This window comes from Malaclemys terrapin, chromosome 6 (assembly GCF_027887155.1).
Source record: "Malaclemys terrapin pileata isolate rMalTer1 chromosome 6, rMalTer1.hap1, whole genome shotgun sequence".
Classification (NCBI taxonomy): Eukaryota; Metazoa; Chordata; order Testudines; family Emydidae; genus Malaclemys; species Malaclemys terrapin.
Window position 1 is genome coordinate 40,082,303 of NC_071510.1, and position 23,988 is coordinate 40,106,290.

At 46.4% G+C, this 23,988-nt stretch overlaps 1 protein-coding gene across 1 annotated transcript in view; it reads right to left on the bottom strand.

The window, feature by feature from the left end:
• Positions 1–23,988, bottom strand: part of PGM5 (phosphoglucomutase 5) — a 120,787-nt gene that overhangs the window by 32,983 nt on the left and 63,816 nt on the right. Inside the window, exons 7-9 of the mRNA XM_054031402.1 lie at positions 16,602–16,717; positions 1,674–1,809; positions 153–336 (exon numbers count right to left, since the gene is read on the bottom strand). Coding sequence (XP_053887377.1) covers positions 153–336; positions 1,674–1,809; positions 16,602–16,717 — 436 coding nt within the window. The remainder of the gene's footprint in view (positions 1–152; positions 337–1,673; positions 1,810–16,601; positions 16,718–23,988) is intronic.

A 23,988-nucleotide genomic window follows, 5' to 3' on the forward strand; every position in this document is an offset into this window, starting at 1 on the left:
TCATGATTCTACAAATAAAAAGTGGGTTTTTTTTGTCCTTGTGTTAATAACTATAAAAGTAGTGTGTATCGTTGTAAAACATTACGGTTCCCCTCTCCCCCATACACACCTCCCCATTATCTTGGAAAAGATTACTTTTGTTGCTTTCATACCTGTCTTTTGGTCACAGTGCCATCTACAGGATCCACATATTCAAAGCTGTCTGTTTTTTCCACACGGTAGACATTGTTTCCAACAGCAAACTGCTGATTACTGAATGATTTGCCAATGATCAAAGCCTCCAGGTCTCTCATTATGAAATACGCTGTTCTGGGTTCCAATGCTTCATAATCAAATCTTGCATGTAGGAATAAAAAGAAAAGTAGTCTGAAGAAATATGTAAGCTCTACCCAGCAGAAAGATTCTGTTTTCACAGGGCATGAGATGCTCACAATTAGTAATTTACTGCAGACATGGAAAACCAGGCATGCAACTGAAGGGCCTAGTGCAAATGAAAACAGCTCTTCCATTTACTTACACACTTTTGTGCTCCTAAGTCCTCCATTCCATGAAATGTGCAAATCTGTCAATTAAGTTTAAGAGAAAACTGTGTGCCCTACGTGGTTAATGCATTTACATGCTTAAAAGACAGGTCCACCCTCAACCCCTCTCCCCCTTGAAACATCTGTGCTCTCTTGTTGGGCCACTAACACAAAGTCTGCAGACAGTGTAGAGTCAAAAAGTCATCTCCTGCTGGGAGTCTGGCGTTAGCAGCAAAGGAATTAACAATAAGAGAACAAGGTTATCAGCTCTGGCCTTCTCCCCAGACTTGGCTGCCCTTAGAGTTTCTATCTCAGGGCTGTTCAGACCACACACTGAATATTTTCCCTTCAGAAAGCCACTCCCGCCTCTTTTATTTTCAGCTGGAATAACCAACCACCTGCCTCAGTGCATTAGCAGAACCCACTTAGAAAATACATGATATACTTTTACATTTTGAGATATTATTAGCAACAACAACTACTTGCTTTCAAACAACCCCATTTACACAGAGAGATCCGTTACACGCCATATAAATACCACACCATTGATACATAGCCAACTCTGGGCTGCAGGGCAGCAACCAATAGGCACACTGCATGGTCAATAGTCAAGGGGTAGAGAAAGAACTTTGCTAAGGAACAAAACGTTTTATGGATTCCTTAATCTCCGTAGGGTAAAAATTCACCCTGGACAGAGAGCCAGCACAAGGTCTATGCACCACGAGTCGCACTTAAGCCCTATTTTGAGATCTTAAGTAGGAGTTTAAAAGTGCATAGACCTTAGGCAGGACCATAAATTTCACCCCTTATAGAGAGTGGACAGGACGTTGGTCCTGTCAAAAAGGCCCACATACAATAGAGTGCCTGGCACTCAATTTATGTATCTTTGAAAGATGAAGAGCTGAGTAAACCTCGCTGTTTTTTTAACTTATGCTTCAAGCCAGTCTGGTTCAAGTTAAAGCTGAGACTTAGACCACTAACATCCCTAGGAACGCTGTTCAATCTATGGCAGATTTTCATTCTGTGCACACACCTGAAGTGCTGCTAAACGCATTTCACTATTAATAGCAACAAAGCTAATCAAGCCAAACTTGCCCCAGAATTGTCCTAGGAACATGCTAACCTACTGTGTTTTGTAATAATGATCTGCACCTGCAATAGTAGTGGCGGCCAAATTTTGTCCAGTGGTCTCTGACAATCTCTTCCACACTCTGCTTTCGAGCTGCTATGATTGAAAGCCAGACTAGCACAGCCCAGAGCCCATCCTTCTCTCGGAGGTGGTCAGACCCTAAAAAGAAATAAGTAATGCACATTTATTAGCAGATACACCAATGAAAATGCCAACAATAGTTCCAGATGAGAAGCATAGAGCAGTTCATGTCAGTTTGTTTTTTTAGATACAGTAAAACAATAACACAGACATTTTCCAAACTGACAGCCAAAATAATTGTTTAAAAGACAGACAGGTCAAAATCCACATTACTAAAATTCAACAAAAGATGGGAAATTACTTGGCTCCCAAGAGTGTAAATGCTATTACATTCTTAACCATTGTGATTCCTGCTCATCATTGTCCAGGATGATATATATCAGGGGTCAGCAACCTTTCAGAAGCGTTGTGCAGAGTCTTCATTTATTCACTCTAATTTAAGGTTTTGCGTGCCAGTAATACATTTTAACATTTTTAAAAGGTCTCTTTCTACAAGTCTATATTATATAACTGAACTGTTATTGTATGTAAAGTAAACAAGGTTTTTAAAATGTTTAAGAAGCTTCATTTAAAATTAAATTAAAATACAGATCTTATTAGTTTAGTGCACTGGTTCTTAACCTAGGGTGCACACACCCTCTGGGGGTGCGAGATGCCCTTTCTGGGGGTGCGAAACATGCAAGATTTTTTTAGAAGGTAAATCATCGAAAATACAAATTAAGCACAGGCACATAAGTACAACTACTTTGTTTCATCAAAACTATGTAATAACATTATACATGTTTTAACGATTACTGTAATATACAAAGTTTTTAAGCTAATTGTAGTGTAATTTTTTATAAGGTCTGCAGAGTGCTGGGACCAAGTCCCGGGCTGGCTGCCGGTACCCCAGGCCGGCAGGAGGGCTGAGCAGGGCTGGAAGCCCGGACCCCACCCGGCAGGGGGCCGAGCGGCTGGAACCCCAGAGCAGCAGCGAGGTGAGCAAGGCCAGTGGCTGGTATCCCAGGCCGGCAGCAGGTTGAGCAGGGCCGATGGCCGGGATCCCGGCTGGAACTCCAGACCAGCAGTGGGCTGAGCGGCTCAGCCCGCTGCCAGTCTGGGGTTCCGTCTGCCTGCTCCTGCCAGCTGGGGTCCCGGCTGCCAGCCCCGCTCAGTTGCTGCAGCCGGGGGTTCCGTACACTCAGGCCAGCAGCGGGCTGAGCGGGGCCGGCAGCCGAGACCTCGGCTGGCAAGGGGCCGGCGGACAGAACCCCAGACCGGCGGTGGCCTGAGTGGCTCAGCCTGCTGCCGGTGTGGGGTTCCATCTGCCGGCTCCTGACAACCGGAGTCCTGGCTGCCGGCCCTGCTCAGCCTGCTGCTGGCCGGGGGTTCTGTTCACGCAGGCCAGCAGTGGGCTGAGCAAGGCCGGTGGCGGGGACTCCGGCTGGCAGCAGCGTGCCAGTAAAAATCGGCGCACATGACGCAGGGTGCCAACCCCTGATATACATAATCGGGACTGTTTCCCATAACTGGGCCAGATCAGACGAGCCAACTCCTAGTAATTAAGCAGAATACTCCAAATTACAGAGTTCAGCTGCAACTGCATCTCCTTGTCTGCCCAGATGTTCATAATTGCCCTAATATCTGCCTTGGGCCAACCTGCAACATGCTTCTTCTGAGATACATACCCAAAGCAGATAGGTTATGCAGAAATTGCAAGAGCGTAGATACTGGTGAGAATGAGAATGCAATGAGGTCTAAGAAGCGTGTTGCTCAGTTTATACAGATGAGGGCTTCCAGAAAACTTGACTTTATGTTAATAGACTACAGAGACTTGAACAGAATGACAAAGCCAAGCAGTGCCCGGGGAAGGTGGTGGTGCTAGGACTAACTGCAGCATAGCAACTGTTATGTCATCACTTGCTGTCTACACTGGCACTGCACCAACTGAGACGTTTAATGGCACAGTGGCTAGGCTTGCTCAGAGCAGGCACCATCCACATGAAGCTCTGCCTCCTTTATGAATTCACTGAATAGTCTATCTGCCTACCCTGATTAGACGGCCATAAGGGCAGCTGATTGGACAATCTGCCTGGGGGACATTCCGTGCCACTGAAAAACATTCAGCAAAAGCCTCTAGCCCAAAAGTCAAACAGAGAGGATAAAATTCTCTGTGTGAAAAAAAACAAACAGAACATAAATCCTGCAATATCAAGATCAGTTTGCAATTTTGTTGCTTTCTGCAATATCCTGTAAAATCCTGTCCTTCCATTTAATAAGATTTCTGTCTTTTTTCGACATTATGAAGGTATATAGTTGTCACAATATAAATTGATGCACTGCTGCTAAGGCCAGTCTATACATACAGTGCTGCAGAGGGGCAGCTGTACCAATACAGCTGCGCTGCAGGAGCGTGTCTGGTGAAGATGCTCTCCCGTCGGAATAATAAAAGCACCTCTCTGAGCGGCAGAAGCTATGCTGGTGGGAGAAGTTCTCCCGCCAACATAGCACTGTGCACATGAAAACAATTACAAGAGGTGGCCACTCACACCTCTCCTGTCCCATTCAACTCAGTGAGGTGTGAATTTCAGATTCTAACTGCAGCCACTTAAATGCTAACATAGTTAAAGAGAAACATGGAAATTAAATACAGATGACTACATTCACGTAATGTCTACGTTGCATAAAGGAAATCATGAAAAAAACCAATAAAAGCAAAAGTTAATGTTTCTAGAAGATACAAAAAAAATCGGTCTCTTACAGATTATGGTCAAGTATGTGAAGCTCACTGACATAGGAGGCCAGAGAGTTAGATAACGGAACTGAGTTTAAAAGCTCTTTCAGGCAGGGAATGTGGGCACTTTTGTGTTTGTACCATGTCCAGCACAATGGTAATAATACTTCCTTTCTCCTCCCCCTTGACTGTGTTCTCTATGTAGTACGTGAACTTTTGGGGCTGGGAGTGTCTTTTACTAGTGCACTCCACACAATGGGGGTCCAGTCTTGGTTGGGGCGTCGAGATGCTGCTACTACAACACAATTGTGCCCCTTGGTTAGAGTCCCTCAGTGCTCCCATAATATTGTGTAGGTGTATGCGGTCCTGCCTCAGCGCAGGAGGGCTGGATTTGATGACTTCTCAAAGTCCCTTGCAGCCTTATCTTTCTATGATTGTATAATATAAATATTGAATAAGAAGAATAAATAGGGCAGGATAATTTTATGAGCACTTGTAGCCCTGTAATTTCACATAATAAAGTAAAGCAAATCTAATTTCTTAGGAAATAAGTAGGGCCCTACCAAATTCACAGTCCATTTTGGTCAATTTCACGGCCATAGGATCTTAAAAATCGTAAATTTCATGATTTCAGCTCTTTAAATCTGAAATTTCACAGTGTTGTAATTGTAGGGGTCCTGAGAAAAAAGGAATTGGGTGTTGGGGGGAGGAGGGTTGTAGAGTGGTAGCTGCAGGCAGAGAGCCCAGCTATGAAGGCAGAGCTGCCGACAGCAGCAGCACAGAAGTATGGCATGGTATGTTACTGACAACCTTACTTCTGTGCTGCTGCCTTCAGAGCTGGTCCCGCATTCAGCATCCACCACGCTCTGGCTGCCCAGCTCTGAAGGAAGCAACACATAAGTAAGAGTGGCATGTAGGGTGGCCAACTTTCTAATAGCATAAAACTGAACTCTCCTGCCCTGCCCCTACCCCGCCCCTTCTCCTGCTCGTTCCATCCCTGCTCCCTCTGTCGCTTGCTCTCCCCCACCTTCACTCACTTTCACCGGGCTAGGGCAGGGGGTTGGGGATGCGGGCTCTGGGGTGGAGCCGGGGATGAGGGGTTTGGGGTGTGAGAAAGGGCTCTGGGCCGGGCAGGGGGTTGGGGTGTGGAAGGAGTAAGGACTCCGGCTGGGGGTGCAGGCTCGGGGGTGGGGCCGGGGATGAAGGGTTTGGGGTGTAGGAGGGGGCTCCAGGCTTGGGCCAAGGGGTTCAGAGTGCAGGAAGGGGGTGCAAGCTCCAGGTAGGGGTGTGGGCTCTGGGGTGGGGCCAGGACAAGGGGTTTGAGGTGCAGGTGTGGGCTCAGGGCTGGGGGTGTGTGTGGGCTCTGGGAGGGAACTTGGTGCAGGCGGGGACTCCAGGCTGGGGCAGGGGTGCAGGAGGAGGCTCAGGACCGGGTGAGGGGGTTGGGGTGTGTGGGAGGATGCGGGGTCCCGACGGCGCTTACCACGGCTCCCAGGAAGCAGCCACCAGGTCCCCGCAGCCCCTAGGCACCTGGGCAGCCGGGGAGGCTCCACGCACTGCACTCATGCCCACAGGCTCTGCCCCTGCAGCTCCCATTGGTCTCGGTTCCTGGGCAATGGGAGCTGCAGAGCCAGCACTCAGGGCAGGGACAGCGCTCAGAGCCTCCTTGGCCGCCCATGTGCCTAGGGGCCGCAAGGATCTGGTGGCTGCTTCCGGGAGCTGTGCGGAGCTAGTCAGTCGGCAGGGAGCTTGCCTTAGCCCCGAGACCCCACAGCTCCTCCAACTGGACTTTTAATGGCCCGGTCGGCAGTGCCGACCGGAGTCACCAGGGTCCCTTTTCGACCAGGCAGCTGACAGCTACTGCTCTCCGGCTGCCCAGCTCTGAAGGCAGCGCTGAAGTAAGGGTGGCAATACCACGACCCCCCTAAAATAACCTTGTGACCATCCCGAAACTCCCCTTTGGGTCAGGACCATAGGCACCGACTGTGTGAGTGCTCTGGCGCTGGAGCACCCAGGGGGAAAATATGATGTGTGCTGAGCACCCACTGGCAGCCCTGCCATCAGCTTGCCCCTGCCCCTCAGTGTTTGACACCTGCCGGCGGCCCCGCTGATCAGCACCTACGCCTCCCTCCCTGCGCCTCCTGTCCGCCGCGATCACCTGTTTCATAGCATGCAGGAGGCTTTGGGAAAGAGAGGGAGGAGCGAGGGCGCAGCGTGCTAGGGGTAGGGGGCAGAATGGAGCAGGAAGAGGTGGGGACGGAGCAGGGGTGGGAAGAGGCAAGCCGGGGGCAGGACCTTGGAGGAAGGGGAGGAGTGGGGCGGGGTCTGAGGCAGAGCCAAGGGACAGCACTCCCTGGCACACTGGAAAGTCGGCACCTGTGGTCATGACTCCCAATCTGAGAAATGCTGGTCTCCCCCATGAGATCAGATTTCACTACGGGAGACCAGATTTCACAGTCCGTGACGCATTTTTCATGGCCATGAATTTGGTAGGGCCTAGGAATAAGCTATTCACCAGAAGATCAGAAAGGAGCCTCACCTTCCACTCCAGGTATGTTATTATGGGCTAGACAGGACTGCTGAGCCCTGGTACTGAAACATCAAGTATTAGGCTTTCAGATATTACAATTATGGGGGAGCTGTACAAACACTTATACGATATTAGCAACAAACAGAGGCAGGGTATACAACTAAATGCACCAATGATCTGATCTGATGTGACAAATCATACATTCCTTTGTTACATAACCTTCTACACAGCATGATTTGTTAGACACATATCATAAAATCATTCAGCAAAATGCTCTGTACATCATCTTATCTGTATGAAAACTGAACTAAATACCAAAGATGAGTTGCATTTTGATTTACCAAATACTTCATGTGCATTTTATTGAACCAAAATGGTCCAGTGAAACATGGGCAGAGGAATTTTTGGAATGGCCTCTGTATGTTCCAAGCCTTATGTTGGCATGGCCTGAGCTCATAAATTTCCATGAAGAGGGGTGAGCATATACATGTATCATTCTTCTGATCCACGTAGCAGCTTTGGCATGTTCTGTAACCTTTGCATGTCCTTCAGGAGGACAAACAGCATGGTGCCACTACTGAAAAGGGAATGGAGGAAAGAAAAGTGGTGGCAAAAGCATGGACGGAAAAACTGAAAGCAATGCAGATTCTCCAGAATCCAAAGTTACCAGTAAAAATGCCAGCTTGTTCTGAGTACAACAATAATTCTGTGTGTACAGCAGGAGTCATTTTCTTTTACAATAAAAACAAACCCTACTAGATCGTTGGCATCTCGCGAAGCCTGTTGGTCATTCTCTCTCATCTTTTAACACTGCTTTCCCTTCCTCAGCATTTCTGTCAGCCACAGGTTGGCTTATTATTTCCATGCATGTTTGTTTTATTCATTGCCCTTATTTCTTTTAGCAGCTTTAAAACCATTACTTCTGCTAGTTGAATGTGTACTTAACTTACTATACCCTCTGGTTTTCTTGGCTTTCTACCTCTTAATTATTCCTATTGATCTAGTTGAAAAATGTGCAGTGTTTTGCATGAAGCCGGTTGCCATTTCCCACCTCAGTTCGACTAATGGTATCTTTACTTTTGTAACACCAATGTCCCTGGGTGGATTGTTGGCACCGATCAAAGCTGGGACCTCTAGATCTTAATACATGAGCCCCTAATGCCTGAGCTAATAGACCAACCCCTCTTATCCAGGGTTGTAGCACAGTCCCCATCACTAGGTGCCCCATCCACCACTGAGGGGACAGAGCGCCATACTGAGCGCACATGGCTACACTTCTGTTCACACATTCTACATCATGCTAATCAGTTGTCCAGTAGCCATGGATCAATGTATGGGTAAGGAGGAATATGAGATCTGCACTACTTTTATAACCTAATCAAATTAAAGATGCACAACAACAGCGTATATGCTCTATTTCAAGGCCTGTAACACCAGTACTGCTGCTTCCATCTTGTTGAGTTCAACGTACTATGCCTCTAGGTTTAATTCTGTATAATTCTCCTTGAAAAACCCTGAAACACTAGTGAAGTCTGGCCTGTGCTTCAATGAAGAGATTGGCTGAAAGGCAGGAAGGGCAGCTTAATAGCAGAGATAACACATTTGTGTCTGTCTATTCTCTTATACTTACCTAACCTTTGACATGCTTAATTAAAGCAATAACTACTACTCAATTTAAATAGTACAAATACCATGCAGTTTTACACTGAAGTGTAATCCCACATACAGAATGAGCTTGCAAAGAGTGTCAATGGGTGCAAAAATTGTCCTGTTTTAATAGACCCGGTATTGTAAGCTGTCTGGGGCAGAGACTGTGTCTCTTACTGTGTATTTGTACATTGCCTACCACAATAGGGCCTCAACACGGAGTAAGAGCTTGAAGCACTATTTTAATAAATAATAATAATATGCATGAAAATAAATATCTTCTTGTTTTGTCCCAAATTATGCTAGTCAATGCTATCAGGGACATTATTTCTCCAAATGCAATTTTTAAAAACAAAATCAAACTGAAAAAAATGATTAGCATTAATGGGAAATTATTTTGTTTGCACTTCCCTTGTATCTTACAAACTCTTCCTCTTCCAGTGGTCGACAGCATGCTGATATTTTAAGATTTTTGGGGCCACATTCTTATCTCTGTTACACCATTTAAGCTAATGAAATTACTCTGGTTTTACACTAATGTAATTGAGATCTGCATACAGCTCTTAAGGTCTTTTTTATAGCAATAGAACATCTACTCCACCTCTCTTAGCTTTTCTTTCTATTAAGCTTGTGGCAGAAAGCCTCTGGTTGCTGACATATGGAAGTTTAGAGCTGAAGTATGAAAATGTGTGAAAATGAGATGCAGCATTTGCCAAGGTGGATATAAGCAAGATAAATCAAGTACATAGATTTCCTAATTCTGATTAATAGTTTGCTGATGAAATTTAGATAAGAATTGCTGCTGCTGCCGCCTTTCTCTGAACTGTGTCTTGGGTATTACTCATAACACTAACAAATTACTAACCTCATCTGACAAACTCCCCACACCACTACAAAAATGGAAGAAGTTTTTAACGCATTGGTTCAATTCCAAGATTAGCTGCCAGAAAACAAGTCTGGGAAACACAGCTCTATGGGATGTTTTCAAAAATCTTTTGTCCTTTTATAGCAGAAATTTTGCTTTTATTTACTGGCCACTGCGAAATCTCTTTTTGTTATAACACCAGGGGATTGCATTATTTGGGAACTACAGCTGGGTTGTATTACCTGGACGTAGAACCATTCACTTTTAAGTGCTGTCAGGCTAGTATGACAATAAATGTGATAATTTAGATGCAGGCCTGTAAAACCCCTCTTGCTTTTACAGAGTAGCAAGGTCATTGTGTTGGCCAACTGGATGGTAAATTCCTTTAAATATGAAATTCTGAAACCTAAAGAACTGCCAAGTTTCCTATCTCTACAGTGAGATCATTAAGGAGAAAGTCTTAACACAGTCTCAAATTCCCAGTGCAAGCAGAAATTGGTGAAGGACAATGTAGTCTAGGACACTACATAAAAGAGAAAAGGCTCATAGTATAATAATACACATACTTATTAATAAAATACTTTGCATTTATAAAGCACTGTTCATCTGAAGATTTCAAAGTGTTTTACAAACAAGTTTCATGTCAGTTCAGATAGTTAAGACTTATTAAAATCAATTGGCAGATGGAGAAACTGAGGCAGAAAGATGCGGACATAACATTTCAGAACTTGGTTGATGCAAAGAGCCATTTGGGTGCAATCTAGCAGTTCAAGTGGAAACTGGGCACCCTGGGGCCTTTCAAGCTAGTATTTGACTGCACCCAAGTTGCCTGAGCAACCAATGGCTTGAGCACCATGAAGTGGTGGCTCAGGACTGCTGCAGGTGCTCCACAGTTAGTAGGCCAGGATGCACAGGTTATGGAACTCAAGCAGCAGCCATCCCACAGACTGCTTGAGGCAGTTTGTGCACTCTTAACACAGATGTCACCCCCAACTACACATGAGAAACAGAGAGGATTTATCAAGAGTTTACAGGATTAGTACCGGGAAGAGGGAGAGTCGGGATTAGGGAAGGATATGGAAAAACCTGGGGGCACACATACTGCTGTGAGGTAAAGGGGAGTCAGTAGTGGTTTGAGAAATCAGGGACAGACCTGGGGAAAGCTGCAATACAGCATCTGATCACACTGAGGCTCTACATCAGAGGTGGACAAACTATGGCCCATGGGACCCTCCTGCCCGGCCCCTGAGCTCCTGGTCCGGGAGGCTAGCCCCCGGCACCTCCACTGCTGTCCCCCTTCCCCCACAGCCTCAGCTTGCCCCACCACTGGAGCAATGCTCTGGGTGGTGGGGCTGCGAGCTCTTGCTGGGCAGCGCAGTTGCCGAGCCCAGCCTGACCCAGTGCTCTGTGCTGCGTGGTGGCATGGCTGGCTCCAGCCGGGCGGCACGGCTGCCTGTCCTGCTGCTCTGGGTGGCGTGGCTGTAGCGCCGCCAGCCACCGGTGCTCCAGGCAGCACGGTAAGGGGGCAGGGAGTGGGAGGGGGGGTTGGATAGAGGGCAGGGGAGTTTGGGGTGGTGGTCAGGGGGCGGGGTTGTGGATAGGGGTCAGGGCGGTCAGAGGGTGGGGAACAGGGGGTTGAATGGGGCGGCGGGGGGCAATCAGGGGCAGGGGTTCTGGGGGCGGTCAGGGAGACGGGATGGTTGGATGGGGCAGGGGTCCCGGGGGGCAGTCAGGAATCAGAGGAGGGGTTGGATGGGGCGGCGGGGGGCAGTCAGGGGTGGAGGGTCTGGGGGCAGTCAGGGGACAGTGGTTGGGGCAGTCAGGGAACAGGGTGGGTTGGATGGGGCAGAAGTCCCAGCGGGGGGCCGTCAGGGGGCGAGAAGCGGGGGGGGGAGGGTCAGATAGGGAACTAGGTTCAGGCCACACCTGGCCGTTTGGGGAGGCACAGCCTCCCCTAATCGGCGCTCTATACAATTTCGGAAACCCGATGTGGCACTCAGGCCAAAAAAGTTTGCCCGCCCCTGCTCTACATAATGAAGCAAGTCCAGGGAAGGAGGCCAAAGACAAGGAAGGAAGACAGAGGTTCAGAGGAGAAGACAAGCTTTGTGTCTTTGATGGTGTGTGACCATCAAACGAGCTTCCTTTCCCTCAGTGAGACACAGTCACACAGTGGGGCAGGATCATCCCTAGCACCCATGAGACTGGGTAAAAGGAAACTTAGAGGGCCCAATCCAGAGACATGATGCCCTCTATATTCCAATCAGAGTCAGCATAGCCCAGGGGTGGGCAAACTTTTTGGCCCGATGGCCACATCTGGGAATAAAAATTGTAAGGCAGGCCATGAATGCTCACAAAATTGGGATTGGGGTGCGGGAGGGGGTGAGGGCTCTGGTTGGGGATAAGAGCTCCAAGGTGGGGCCAGAAATGAGGAGTTCAGGGTGTGAGAGTGGGCTTCGGGCTGCGGCAGGCGGGTGCGGTGTGGGCTCTGGCTGGGGATTCAGGCTCTAGGGTGGGACTGGGGATGAGGAGTTTGGGGCGTAGGAGGCTGCTTTGGGCTGGGACCAAGGGGTTCAGAGGGTGGGAGGGGGATCAGGGCTGGGGCAAGGGGTTGAGGTGTGGGAAGGGGTGCAGGCTCCGGCTGGGGGTGCGGGCTCTAGGCTGGAGCTGGGGATGAGGGGTTTGGGGCGTAGGAGGGTGCTCTGGACTGGGATTGAGAAGTTTGGAGGGCAGGAGCGGGATCGCGTCTGCAGCAGGGGGTTAGGAGCGCAGGGGGAGGCTCAGAGCAGCGCTTACCTCAAGCAGCTCCCAGAAGCAGTGGCATGTCCTTTCTCTGGCTCCTATGTGGAGGCGCGGCCAGGCAGCTCTGCACGCTGCCCTGGCCACAGGCACTGCCCCTGCAGCTCCCATTGGAGCACTGAAAGGGGCCATTGGAGTGCATAGGAGCCGGAGGAGGGCCACGCCGCGGCTTCTGGGAGCCACGTGGAGTGGCCCCTGATCCTGCTCCCAAGCTGGAGCACCGGAGGGGGGAAGCCCCAGACCCCACTCTGCAGCGGGAGTTCAAGGGCCAGATTAAAATGGCCAGCGGGCCGAATCCGGCCTGCGGGACATAGTTTACCCACCCCTGGCATAGCCCTTGGAATACATGCACTTGGGTCCTTTGAAAGGGCTGACATTCCACACTCTGCTGCTTCTGTGTCCCTCAGAACTTCCTAATGACCTGCAGGGTTACAGACCACCTGTGCTCAGGACACTCATTGGCCAGCACTGTCCTTAGCAAAACCCAGTCTCCAAGGGTAAGTCATGCATATTTACATGCTATGTAGTATGGAAATACTGTTGTTGGTTTTTATTTTTTTACAGCATAATCATGTATTTTTTCTGGTGCTGTTCCTTTAATTGGCAAGTGACCACAATCCTTCCCCTTTCTGTATGAAAAAGTAACAGTTTCTGCTGCCTGCAGTCCTTACCACCAGGGCCGGCTTCAGGGGTTTTGCCGCCCCAAGCGGCGCAAAAAAAAAAAAAAAAAAAGCCGCGATCGTGATCTGCGGTGGCAATTCGGCGGGAGGTCCTTCGCTCCGAGCGGGAGTGAGGGACCGTCTGCCAAATTGCTGCGGAATAGGTGGATGTGCCACCCCTCTCCGAAGTGGCCACCCCAAGCACCTGCTTGGCAAGCTGGTGCCTGGAGCTGGCCCTGCTTACCACTCGTGAATGAGTCAGGAACCACACTGGCAGGGTTCATTGTGGGTTGGGAGGCTGAACATAAGAACAGCCATACTGGGTCAGACCAAAAGTCCATCTAGCCCAATAGCCTGTCTTCCGACAGTGGCCAATGTCAGGTGCGCCAGAGGGAACAGAACAGGTAATCATCAAGTGATCCATCCCCTGTCGCCCATTCCCAGCTTCTGGCAAACAGAGGCTATGGACACCATCCCTGCTCATCCTGACTAATAGCCTATGGTGTCAAGTATCAGGAGGTAGCCATGTTAGTCTGTATCCACAAAAACAACAAGGAGTCCGGTGGCACCTTAAAGACTAACAGATTTATTTGGGCATAAGATGCATCTGAAGAAGTGAGGTTTTTTTTATCCATGAAAGCTTATGCCCAAATAGCCTATGGATGGACCTATCCTCCATGAACTTACCTAGTTCTTTTTTGCTATACTCTTGGCCTTCACAACATCCTCTGGCAAGAAGTTCCACAGGTTGACTGTGTGTAATAATACTTCCGTTTGTTTGTTTGAAACCTGCTGCCTACTAATTTCACTTGGTGACCCCTAGTTCTTGTGTTATGAGAAGGAATAAATAATACTTCCTTATTTACTTTCTCTACACCAGTCACGATTTTATAGATCTCTATCATTTCCCTTATTAGTCTCTTTTCCAAGCTGAAAAGTCCCAGTCATATTAATCTCTCCTCATACAGAAGCTGTTCCATATCCCTAATCATTTTTGTTCCCCTCTTCTCAACCTTTTCCAATTCCAATATATCTTTTTTGAGATGGGGCAACCATTCTGCATGCAGTACTCAAGACATAGGTGTACCATGGATTTATATAGAAGCAATATGATATTTTCTGTCTTATTATCTATCGCTTTCTTAATTAGTCCCAACATTCAGTTCACCTCTTTGACTGCTGCTGCACATTGAGTGGATGTTTTCAGAGAACTATCTACAATGACTCCAAGATCTCTTTCTTGAGTGGTAACAGCCATAGGCACTGACTTGCCCTCTGCCCAGTGGGTGCTCGACCCCTCCCCACCCCTAGCCCCGCCCCTGCCCCGCCTCTTCCCGCCCCGGCACTGCCCTCGCCCTGTCCCCATTCCACCCCTTCTCCAAAGTTCCTGCCCCCTTCCCGCCCCCATTCCACCCCCTTCCCACAAGTCACTGCCCCTGCCCCACCTCTTCTCCACCTCCTCCCCTGACCGCGCAGTGTCTCCGCTCCTCCCCCTCCCTCCCGGAAAGACCTAAGCGCCACCAAACAGCTGTTAGGCGGCGAGGAGGGGGAGGGGAAGGAGTGGGGACGCTGCATGCTCGGGGGTGCGGGAGGAGGCAGAGGCGGTGGGGAGCTTGGCTGCTGGTGGGTGAGGAGCACCCACTAATTTTTCCCGGAGCACCCACGGAGTTGGCACCTATGGTAACAGCTGATTCTTCCCCAACAAATTATGTTAACCTACGCGTCTGACAATTTTGTTCTTTACTATAGTTTCAACCAGTTTGCCCAGTACTGATGTCAGGCTTACCGGCCTATAATTGCCAGGATCACCTATGGAGCCTTTTTTTAAAATTGGCGTCACAGTAGCTATTCTCCAGTCATTTGGTACAGAAGCTGATTTAAATGATGGTTAAAACTAGTTAGTTGTTCTGCAATTTCACATTTAAGTTCCTTCCTCCCATCTGGTTTTGGTGACTTATTACTGTTTAGTTTATCAGTTTGTTCCAAAACCTCCTCTAAAGGCTGAAGGGGGCGGGGGGTTATCACTATAATTTGTTCAAATATCTTTCAACTTAAGTAAGGGGATAAGATACTGGAAATCAGTAAGGGCTCAGACTTGGGTGGAACCACCACTATACTAACTCCACAGATGGACTTGCATGTGGTAGGGAAAACTCTATGCCTGTTGGTCATATAGGCTAGTATTTTCAAAGAGGTCTAACGCAGTTGGGTGCCCAGATCCATTGAAAATCCATGGCAGTTGGGTGCCTGACTCTCTTAGGCTCCTTTGAAAATTCCAGTCACAAGCAAGTCAACCCTCCACCACCTATGCATGGGGCTTTCCTATCAATTCAGGCGCTGGTTATTTTGCTGGATCAGTGGCCAGAGGGGCACAAGAGTCCCATGGGAAGGCTGCAGAAATGTGACTGACCTTGGATGGAAGAGGGAACCTATGACATTTAGAAACAGGGAGAGAAGCACTAGATTAATGGTATAACATTAGATAGCTATCTGGTTTAAAAATCTCAGGGTCTGGCCACCCAGCTGAAGCCTCAGCATCCAGAGAATTTGGGCAGAGACAAATGAGAGCATATTCTGAAAGGAAATAAACTTCCCAGTCTCCTTTAAAATGCCCCCTCTTTTCCGAGTCCTCTAAGGTCCAAGGACTGTGTAGACTGCCCTTTGAAAAACAGCCACATGAATGCCTGGTGTTTGCTTTTCTATGAAAATCTATAACAGAAAATAATTCCAAGCATCAAAGAACTTCCTAGAATTCTTACCAAAATACAAAATAATTAAACTTACAGACTAACAGTCTAGCTATTCAGATGTACTTCTATGCTAAAACCGTTATCCAGAGTCAAGATTTTTTTAAGAACTGCAGTGAGATGCACTCCTCAACACATTTAGGAATAAGGAGGAGACAAACACACAGTGGAGTTTATTCAGTTATTTCCATACCCCCACAAATACCTTTAAATACAAAACTTACAGATTGCATAGACAGATGTTTCACATGTTTGCAGAATGTGCTGGAGCTAGCAATCCTATGTTTCTGATGGGCTATTCATATTTGCTTTGCATTTTGTATGCCACTCACTGGCTTCATTAACTAATGAGGCAGAGGAGGGACAATTTCTTTGGGCAAATGTGGCTACCGACTGGATGACATTAAAGTGCTTTTATTACAGAGTTCTTTCTGTCACTAGAACTATTGGAAAACCAGACAATGTCCTAAACAGAGACATCTGCAACCGTTTCAGTTTAATGCACAGATACTCATAATTAATACACATAATGACCATATACACACGCACAAAATCCATCAAATTGCTGGCACATCCAGTGAGGAAAAAATTGTTTTTGCAGTAGGACCAAGAGAAATTTTTCTGGGTTCTGTGCCGTTCTAGAATGGAATGGCAGGCATCTTACCCTGCCCCTCAGAAGAAGTTTGGCCTACTGTTTTTGATACTGAAACTCTGATATTTCATACACAGGTTATGTGGCACACAGATCTTAAAAGTCACTTATCCAAATTTGAACTTTTGAGAGTCCATTAGTCAATCATGCCAGGGAATTAATTTGCTTAGTCTTCCTATCACTGAATGAAAAGGTTTGTGCCCAATATCCCACAAGAGAATAAGCAGAGTAAAGGCTCTATGTTGTTGCTGGATTTCTTACCAGTGCCAAAGCTTTCTTCTCCACAAAGTGAGCATCGTCCAGAATCCATCAGATTTGAGAAAAACCTCCAGCCTGTTGGTGTTTCATACACAGGGACTTTCAGTGACTTTGCCACCCTAAAAAAAAAAAAAAAAAAAAAAGACAACCACCATGATTAAGACTGTGCATTCATTTAAAGGTGGATGTAAGATTTCACATCAATTGCTACAGGGGAGTGATGTTCTGGGTCTTACCATACCTCAAACACATTTAGAAATGGACTTTGAGGTAAACAAAAGGGAATGACTGCAAGAGCATCATGCACAAGGACCTTTGAGTGGAATTTATTTCACCCAGGGTTTGGTTGTGTTAACCCTCTGGACACAATGCAAAGCTTGTCTTTATTTGTGTATTTGTGGGAAACTCAGTCTGAGGAGCTTTATTAGTGCCCTGATTTTTGCAGGGAGTAATGGCTAGTCACAACAATAGGAATGGGCAGAGCAGTTTATTGTATGATCTTATGTGAACACTTTGTAGAGATGCCTGGAGCATGGGATGGGCACTTGTTATTTTATAAGTCGCATCGAATAAATAAATGCTCAAGCTGCCAGATATTTAAAAAAATAAAACTATTCCTTTATTAGCTTTCTCAAATAAAATACAATATACATTCCCCTCCTGGGACCCAACTGAGGACTTATGAGAATTTAATGTTGCTTCTCTCTTTATTGCTAACTGTGTCTGCTTGTTTTCATTTTGGGTCTAGGATTTTCTATGTCTACTATTTTTTAAAGAAGAAGAATGGGCTTTGAGAGATAGTCAAGCGTGTGATTTGCTCAAATACATGGCATTATCTCTCTAGAAACACCCTCAACATACAAAGTTAGGTGCCAATCTTTGAGACACTTAATCCTAGCCATACCTACTCATGTCAGTAAAGTTATGTGCATGTTGAGTGTTTGTAGGACTGGTGTCTTAAACTGTATATCCCATTTTTTAAAAAACCTACATCTTTTTATTGCTCATTTTATTAAAATAATAAACACAGCTACACTGTTTATCTTGTGCATTATCATCTGCTTTCAGGTCCCAATCCCACAGAAGCAATGTCCAAGATGAGACAATTAATCTTTTTTCAAATGTAGCCATATCTAGGTGAAGGTTATTAAGGACCTGAACTTGCAAATACCGACATGAGTGCTTAGCTTGTAATCAGGAGTGGTGAAATCAATGGGATTGCTCATGATAGTCAAGTTAAGCATGTGTGTAAAGGCCTTAATGATCAGCTTCACCTAGGTTTAGCTGCATATACAAAAAGATGAGTCTCTTCTCTAGAACAATTCTTTTTTCATAAAAAAGTTAGACATAAAATCCCTTTGTCGGGCTAATACTAAAGAAGTAATCAACAAGGCATCTCTCTCTGATCAAAGTCCATTTATGTGCTATCGAATAAATACCCTCCAATTCCTGTCACATAGTCAGCTTCTTGCAGTTCCTTGATGCCAGGGAAAGAAAAGAACTCCAGCCATTTCCAGTGCTTTGGAGTTCCAATCTTGAACCCCAAACTAAGGCAACTGTCTGGCAGGTCTACCCCTGAGCTCTCTTCAGTCCTCCAGACCACAGTCTTCATTATTAAATATTTATATTATAGTAGCACTCAAAGATACCCATTGGGATGGGGACTCCATTGTGGCGGGTGCAATACAAACACAGAAAGAGACAGTCCCTGTTCCCGAGGAAGGACCCTGGAGTTCAGCTAGTTTTCCACTGGCACAGTTCCTGGATCCTCTCCAGGAAGCAGAGACAAAGATCCCTTAGACAGGCTGAACAAAAAAAGGAAATATAGTCTTTAAATCCCTTCTTGCTCCAAAGGAAGAGATAGCCAAATCTGTGGTTCTCTCTTACTCCAAGAGAAGGTCAAAGCACAGACTTAAAATCAGTTTTCACCTCCCATCTTGTAGCACAAAGAGCAGTCTTTAAATTCCTTTGTTCCAAAAGGTGAATACTAGAATACAGTTCAGTCAGCCAGTCCCTGACCTCGGGCCAGCAGCCTGTCTATTGAGCCATCCCTAGCAGCTGTCTTCTCTCCCTTTATTACTGCTCCAGGTGCCTTTTTAGGAGGCTAAGAAGGCCCAGCTGATTCAGAGTTCTATCCATTAACACTTGCCTCTCCACCTAGAACCCTATGGCTTTTTACCTCTGACACATCTCTGTTCCCTTGAAGGGCAGTAGATCCAACAGCAGCCAGTGCTCCAATTGGAAATACAGGTGGCTATATCATACCCCAACTCTTACAACTCACATGTAAATTAAAGTGATGCATTATTTGTTAAACAACACCAATCAAATTTTAAGGAGTGGATATTTTTTTCAGCAGGAGATAAAAATAGATTCTTCACATCTTTAAATCAAGTATCAAAAGGTAGAATTTTCAAAAAGTGCCTAAAAGTGCTATTGAAAGCAATTAGGACTGATATCCCTAGGGGCAGGTGTAGATGCACCGGTGCAGCTGTGCTGCTGTAGCACTTCAATGAAGATGCTACTATACTCAGGGCCGGCTCCAGGCACCAGCGAAGGAAGCGGGTGCTTGGGGCAGCCAATGGAAAGGGGCGGCACATCCAGGTCTTTGGCGGCAATTTGGCGGTGGGTCCCTCAATCCCTCTCTTCCTCTTTGAGCTGCCGCCGAACAGGAAGAGAGGGAGCGAAAGACTCGCCACCGAATTGCCGCCAAAGAATGGAGCGGCGTGATTGAGCTGCCACCGAAGTGCCGCCGACTGGCTTTATCTTTTTTTTTTTTCCCCCTGCTTCGCCGCTTGGGGCGGCAAAAAAGCTGGAGCTGGCCCTGACTATACTGACGGGAGAGCTTCTCCCGTCAGCATAGTTAATCCACCTCTACGAGAGGCAGTAGCTCTGTCAGCAGGAGTAGCCCACCTGTCGACACCAGGGGTTATGTTGGTATAACTGTCGCTGACAGGCGTTGATTTTTCACACCCCCGAGTAACATAGTTATACTGACATAAGTTTATAGTGTAGACCCAGCCTGAGTCAAACCCACCCAAAATTTCCAACCTGTTAATTGTCACCAGTTTGCTAGCAAAGAGATCCATTTACTTTTCCAAATTTCCAATTCAAAACTCATTTTTGTATTTATGAATTAAATCTCAAATAAGTGTTTTTCTCAGAAGAGTCTTTGATCTGGCAACGCTTTAAAAACTGTACATTAAAATTAAAGGGACACTTCTAATTTGAGATCTAGCCAAATTAAATACAGTTTAAAGCGTTTCTGTTATACATATGACCCATAACCCCCTTGCCAGATTTTATGCTTAAATAATATTTCCTATTTTAAAAAAAATATTCTCCTCTGTTGTTTTGTGGAAGAGTCAGGAAACTGACTGACTATACAGAAGGAAATGGCAAAACTCGATGTGTTTGTACTGCCAAACACACACAGTAAACAAACTAAAGAGAAGTAATTTGCTTCTCTCTCATCTAATTTAGTTATAGACATTTTTGCATGTTACTTGCCACAACAGGGCTAACAAATTTCCCTTTAAATTCAATATAAACATTAAAAAAGATTCCAATCTGCATTTCTCTTCTCGATCAGATAAACACATCAGACCTCTTCCTTCTCTTCTTCCTTCCTTCAAGAGTCAAGCAAACTAAAGATAATGAACAAGAAAAGAGAATAGAAGGGCAAACTCTCGGAGGGCCTGAATTACAGAAGGTTGATATATGGGGAAAAAATAGTGAAAAATATAAAAACATCTAAGTCATTTTCATTCTGTTTCAGAATGAAATGGATTTACTTTATTTGATATTTTCACAAAAGGTTTAATCAAATTTGCGCCTCAATCTTTTTTTAAAATGTTAATTTTTTGGCTTTCCTGTCTAACCCTTTTTCATTTTTTCCCCACCTCCCTTTTCTACTTGCCACTGAAAAAGACAGTGAGGGTGGGAGGAAGGAATCAGAAAACCAAAAAGACAAAAACTGAAAGCATGGCTCCATTTTTCATTTTACAATTTTGTCAGAAAAAAAATGAAAAGTTCAAAAAATATTTTTTCATTAAAATTTTTGACTTTTAAAAAGGGCCTTTTTTATTAAATATTTTTCATCTGAAAAACTGCAAGCAGCTTTAGCTCTGATCTTGTAAGTGACTCCATTTGGGCACCTACACAGAGACCCGCAGATATCAATGGGGCTCCATGCAGGCACAAGGGTCTGTCCACATTGAGTCACTTGCAGAATCAGGGCCTAAGCTGCGCCGGCATCCTAGCCCATGGCTCCTCCAAACAGGAAACAAGACAAGACAGCAAAAATGCACCAAGAAAGCCATTTCCCCTGAAAAAACTCAGCCCTTCTTTCTAGAAGATAGAAACCATGTAGAGTACAGCATTCTAATCAACTAGCCTTCTCTTGACATGCTTTACATTGTGATGATCACCCCGATCCTAAACTGTAATGGTGAATTGATTAGTGTAGGTGATTAAATAGGACATATTTCTTCCAGCAGTCACAACCAGATGTCTAGGGTGCCACTAGGAGATAAAAAGGTATAAATAAAAATCTACATCAGGTTTTGTTTTTTCTGTTCCAGTGTACTAAAGAATAGAGAGAGTTAGACAACGTTAGGTTAAGGAGACAACTAGGGTGACCAGAGGTCCCGATTTTATAGGGACAGTCCCGATTTTTGGAGCTTTTTCTTACATAGGCACCTATTACCCTCCACCCCCGTCCTGATTTTTCACACTTGCTGTTTGGTCACCCTAGAGGCAATATGGGCTAGTGGATAAGGAAGTAGCCTGGGAGCCAGCAGCCCTGAGTCCTAATCCTAGCCATTCTGCGTGACCTAGGGCAAGTCACTCCACCTTCCTGTCTCTCTTTTTTTCCTCCCACCTGTTATCCATCTAATCTATGTAGACTGTAAACTCTTCAGAACAGAGACTGTCTCACTATGTTACTTAGCATAATAGGGCTTCAGTTCCAAATGGGCATTTAGGCGTTACTGGAATACAAATAATAATAATGTTCAAAATAAATCTCCCCTACACTTAGGCCTGGTCTACACTATGAGTTTAATTCGCGTTTAGCAGCGTTAAATCGAATTAACCCTGCACCCGTCCACACAACGAAGCCATTTCTTTCTAAATAAAGGGCTCTTAAAATCGATTTCTGTATTCCTCCCCGACGAGTGGAGTAGCGCCAAAATCGATATTGTCATTTCGAATTAGGATTAGTGTGGCTGCAATTAGATGGTATTGGCCTCCGGGAGCTATCCCACAGTGCACCATTGTGACCGCTCTGGACAGCAATCTGAACTCAGATGCACTGGCCAGGTAGACAAGAAAAGCCCCGCGAACATTTGAATTTCATTTCCTGTTTGCCCAGCACAGGACAGCACAGGTGACCACAGACAGCTCATCAGCACAGGTAACCATGCAGGCCGATAATTGAAAAAGAGAACCAGCATGGACCGTACGGGAGATACTGGATCTGATCGCTATATGGGGAGAGGATTCAGTGCTAGCAGAACTTTGTTTGAAAAGTTGAAAAGTTTCAAAATGCCAAAACTTTTGAAAAAAATCTCCGAGGGCATGATGGAGAGAGGCCACAATAGACTCAGAGCAGTGCCACGTGAAAGTCAAGGAGCTCAGACAAGCCTATCAAAAAACAAAAGAGGCAAACGGTCGCTCCGGGTCAGAGCCGCAGACATTCCGCTTCTACACTGAGCTGCATGCAATTCTAGGGGGGGCCGCCACCACTACCCCACCCCTGACCGTGGATTCCGAGGCGGGGGTAATCTCATCAGCCACTCCTGAGGATTCTGCGGACGGGGAAGAGGAGGAGGATGACGAGCTTGCGGAGAGCACACAGCACTCCATTCTCCCCAACAGCCAGGATCTTTTTCTCAGCCTGACTGAAGTACCCTCCCAAGCCAGTACCCAAGACCATGACCCCATGGAAGGGACCTCAGGTGAGTTTACCTTTTAAAATATAAAACATGCTTTAAAAGCAAGCGTTTTTTAATGATTACTTTGCCCTGAGGACTTGGGATGCATTCACGGCCAGTACAGCTACTGGAAAAGTCTGTTAACGTGTCTGGGATGGAGCGGAAATCCTCCAGGGACATCTCCATGAAGCTCTCCAGGAGGTACTCCAAAAGCCTTTGCAGAAGGTTTCTGGGCAGTGCAGCCTTATTCCATCCTCCATGGTAGGACACTTGACCATGCCATGCTATTAGCAAGTAATCTGATATCATTGCATGACAAAGCCTGGCAGTGTATGGTCCTGGTGTTTGCTGGCATTCAAGCAACATCCGTTCTTTATCTCGCTGTGTTATCCTCAGGAGAGTGATATCGTTCATGGTAACCTAGTTGAAATACGTGAATTTAATTAAAGGGATAGAGGTGGCCGTTCCTACTGGCTGTTTGCCTGTGGCTGAAAAGAAATCCTTCCCTGCAGTTAGCCAAGCTTGGGGGGAGGAGGAGGGAATTGGCGCTGAGCTTTTCGCCTTTGGCTAGCAGGAATCTTCCCCGATACCAGCCACGTGGTGGGGGGAGGGGTACAGCGATCATCCCAGATAATTCATGGCGGGGGGGGGGCAGCGGAGGGTTAGTATGGTTTCTGCAGGGATCTTCCCTGATACCAGCCACGCAGTGGGGGGAGGGATAAAGCGATCATCCCAGAGAACTGGATGGGGGGCCGGGTTAAGTTTGTTTTCTGCTGCTGAAGGTTAACAGGAAAACCGCAGCAGTCAACGGGCTTTGCTTGGTATGTGGGAAAGGATGGCGCAGAAGCCAAAAGACAATGGCTCACCATGGCCACATGCAATCCGAATTCTGTTGCCCGGACCTGTGTCTGTGATCTCTAACACCAAAGCCACAGGCACTCAATATTAAGATGAAAAATGCGACCTTGTACTGAAATCACATGTTCTATGTAATGTGAATAGTGTTGTTCACCGTGAAAGAGTATAAGCATTGTTCTGTAAAATGTATCTTTTTAAAAACTTCTCTCCTTTTTTCCCATCCCTCCAGCAGCTGCAAATTTTTCAAGCCTCCCTCCTCTGTCCCGAAGGCTATCTCAGATAAGGCGGCGGAGGAAGAGGACGCGAGACGAGATGTTCTCGGAAATAATGGAATGCACCCGCAATGAAAGAGCTCATTTGAATGAGTGGAAGGACACGGTATCTAAGTACAGGAAAGATGCCAGTGAACGTGAGGTCATGAGGGATGAGAAGTGGCAGGCTGCATTGCTGGGGCTGCTGCATGATCAAACGGACATGCTCCGGCGTCTGGTGGAGCTTCAGGAACGGCAGCAGGATCACAGAGTGCCGCTGCAGCCGCTGTATAACCTCCCTCCCCCCTCACCATGTTCCACAGTGGCCTCACCCAGACGTGTAAG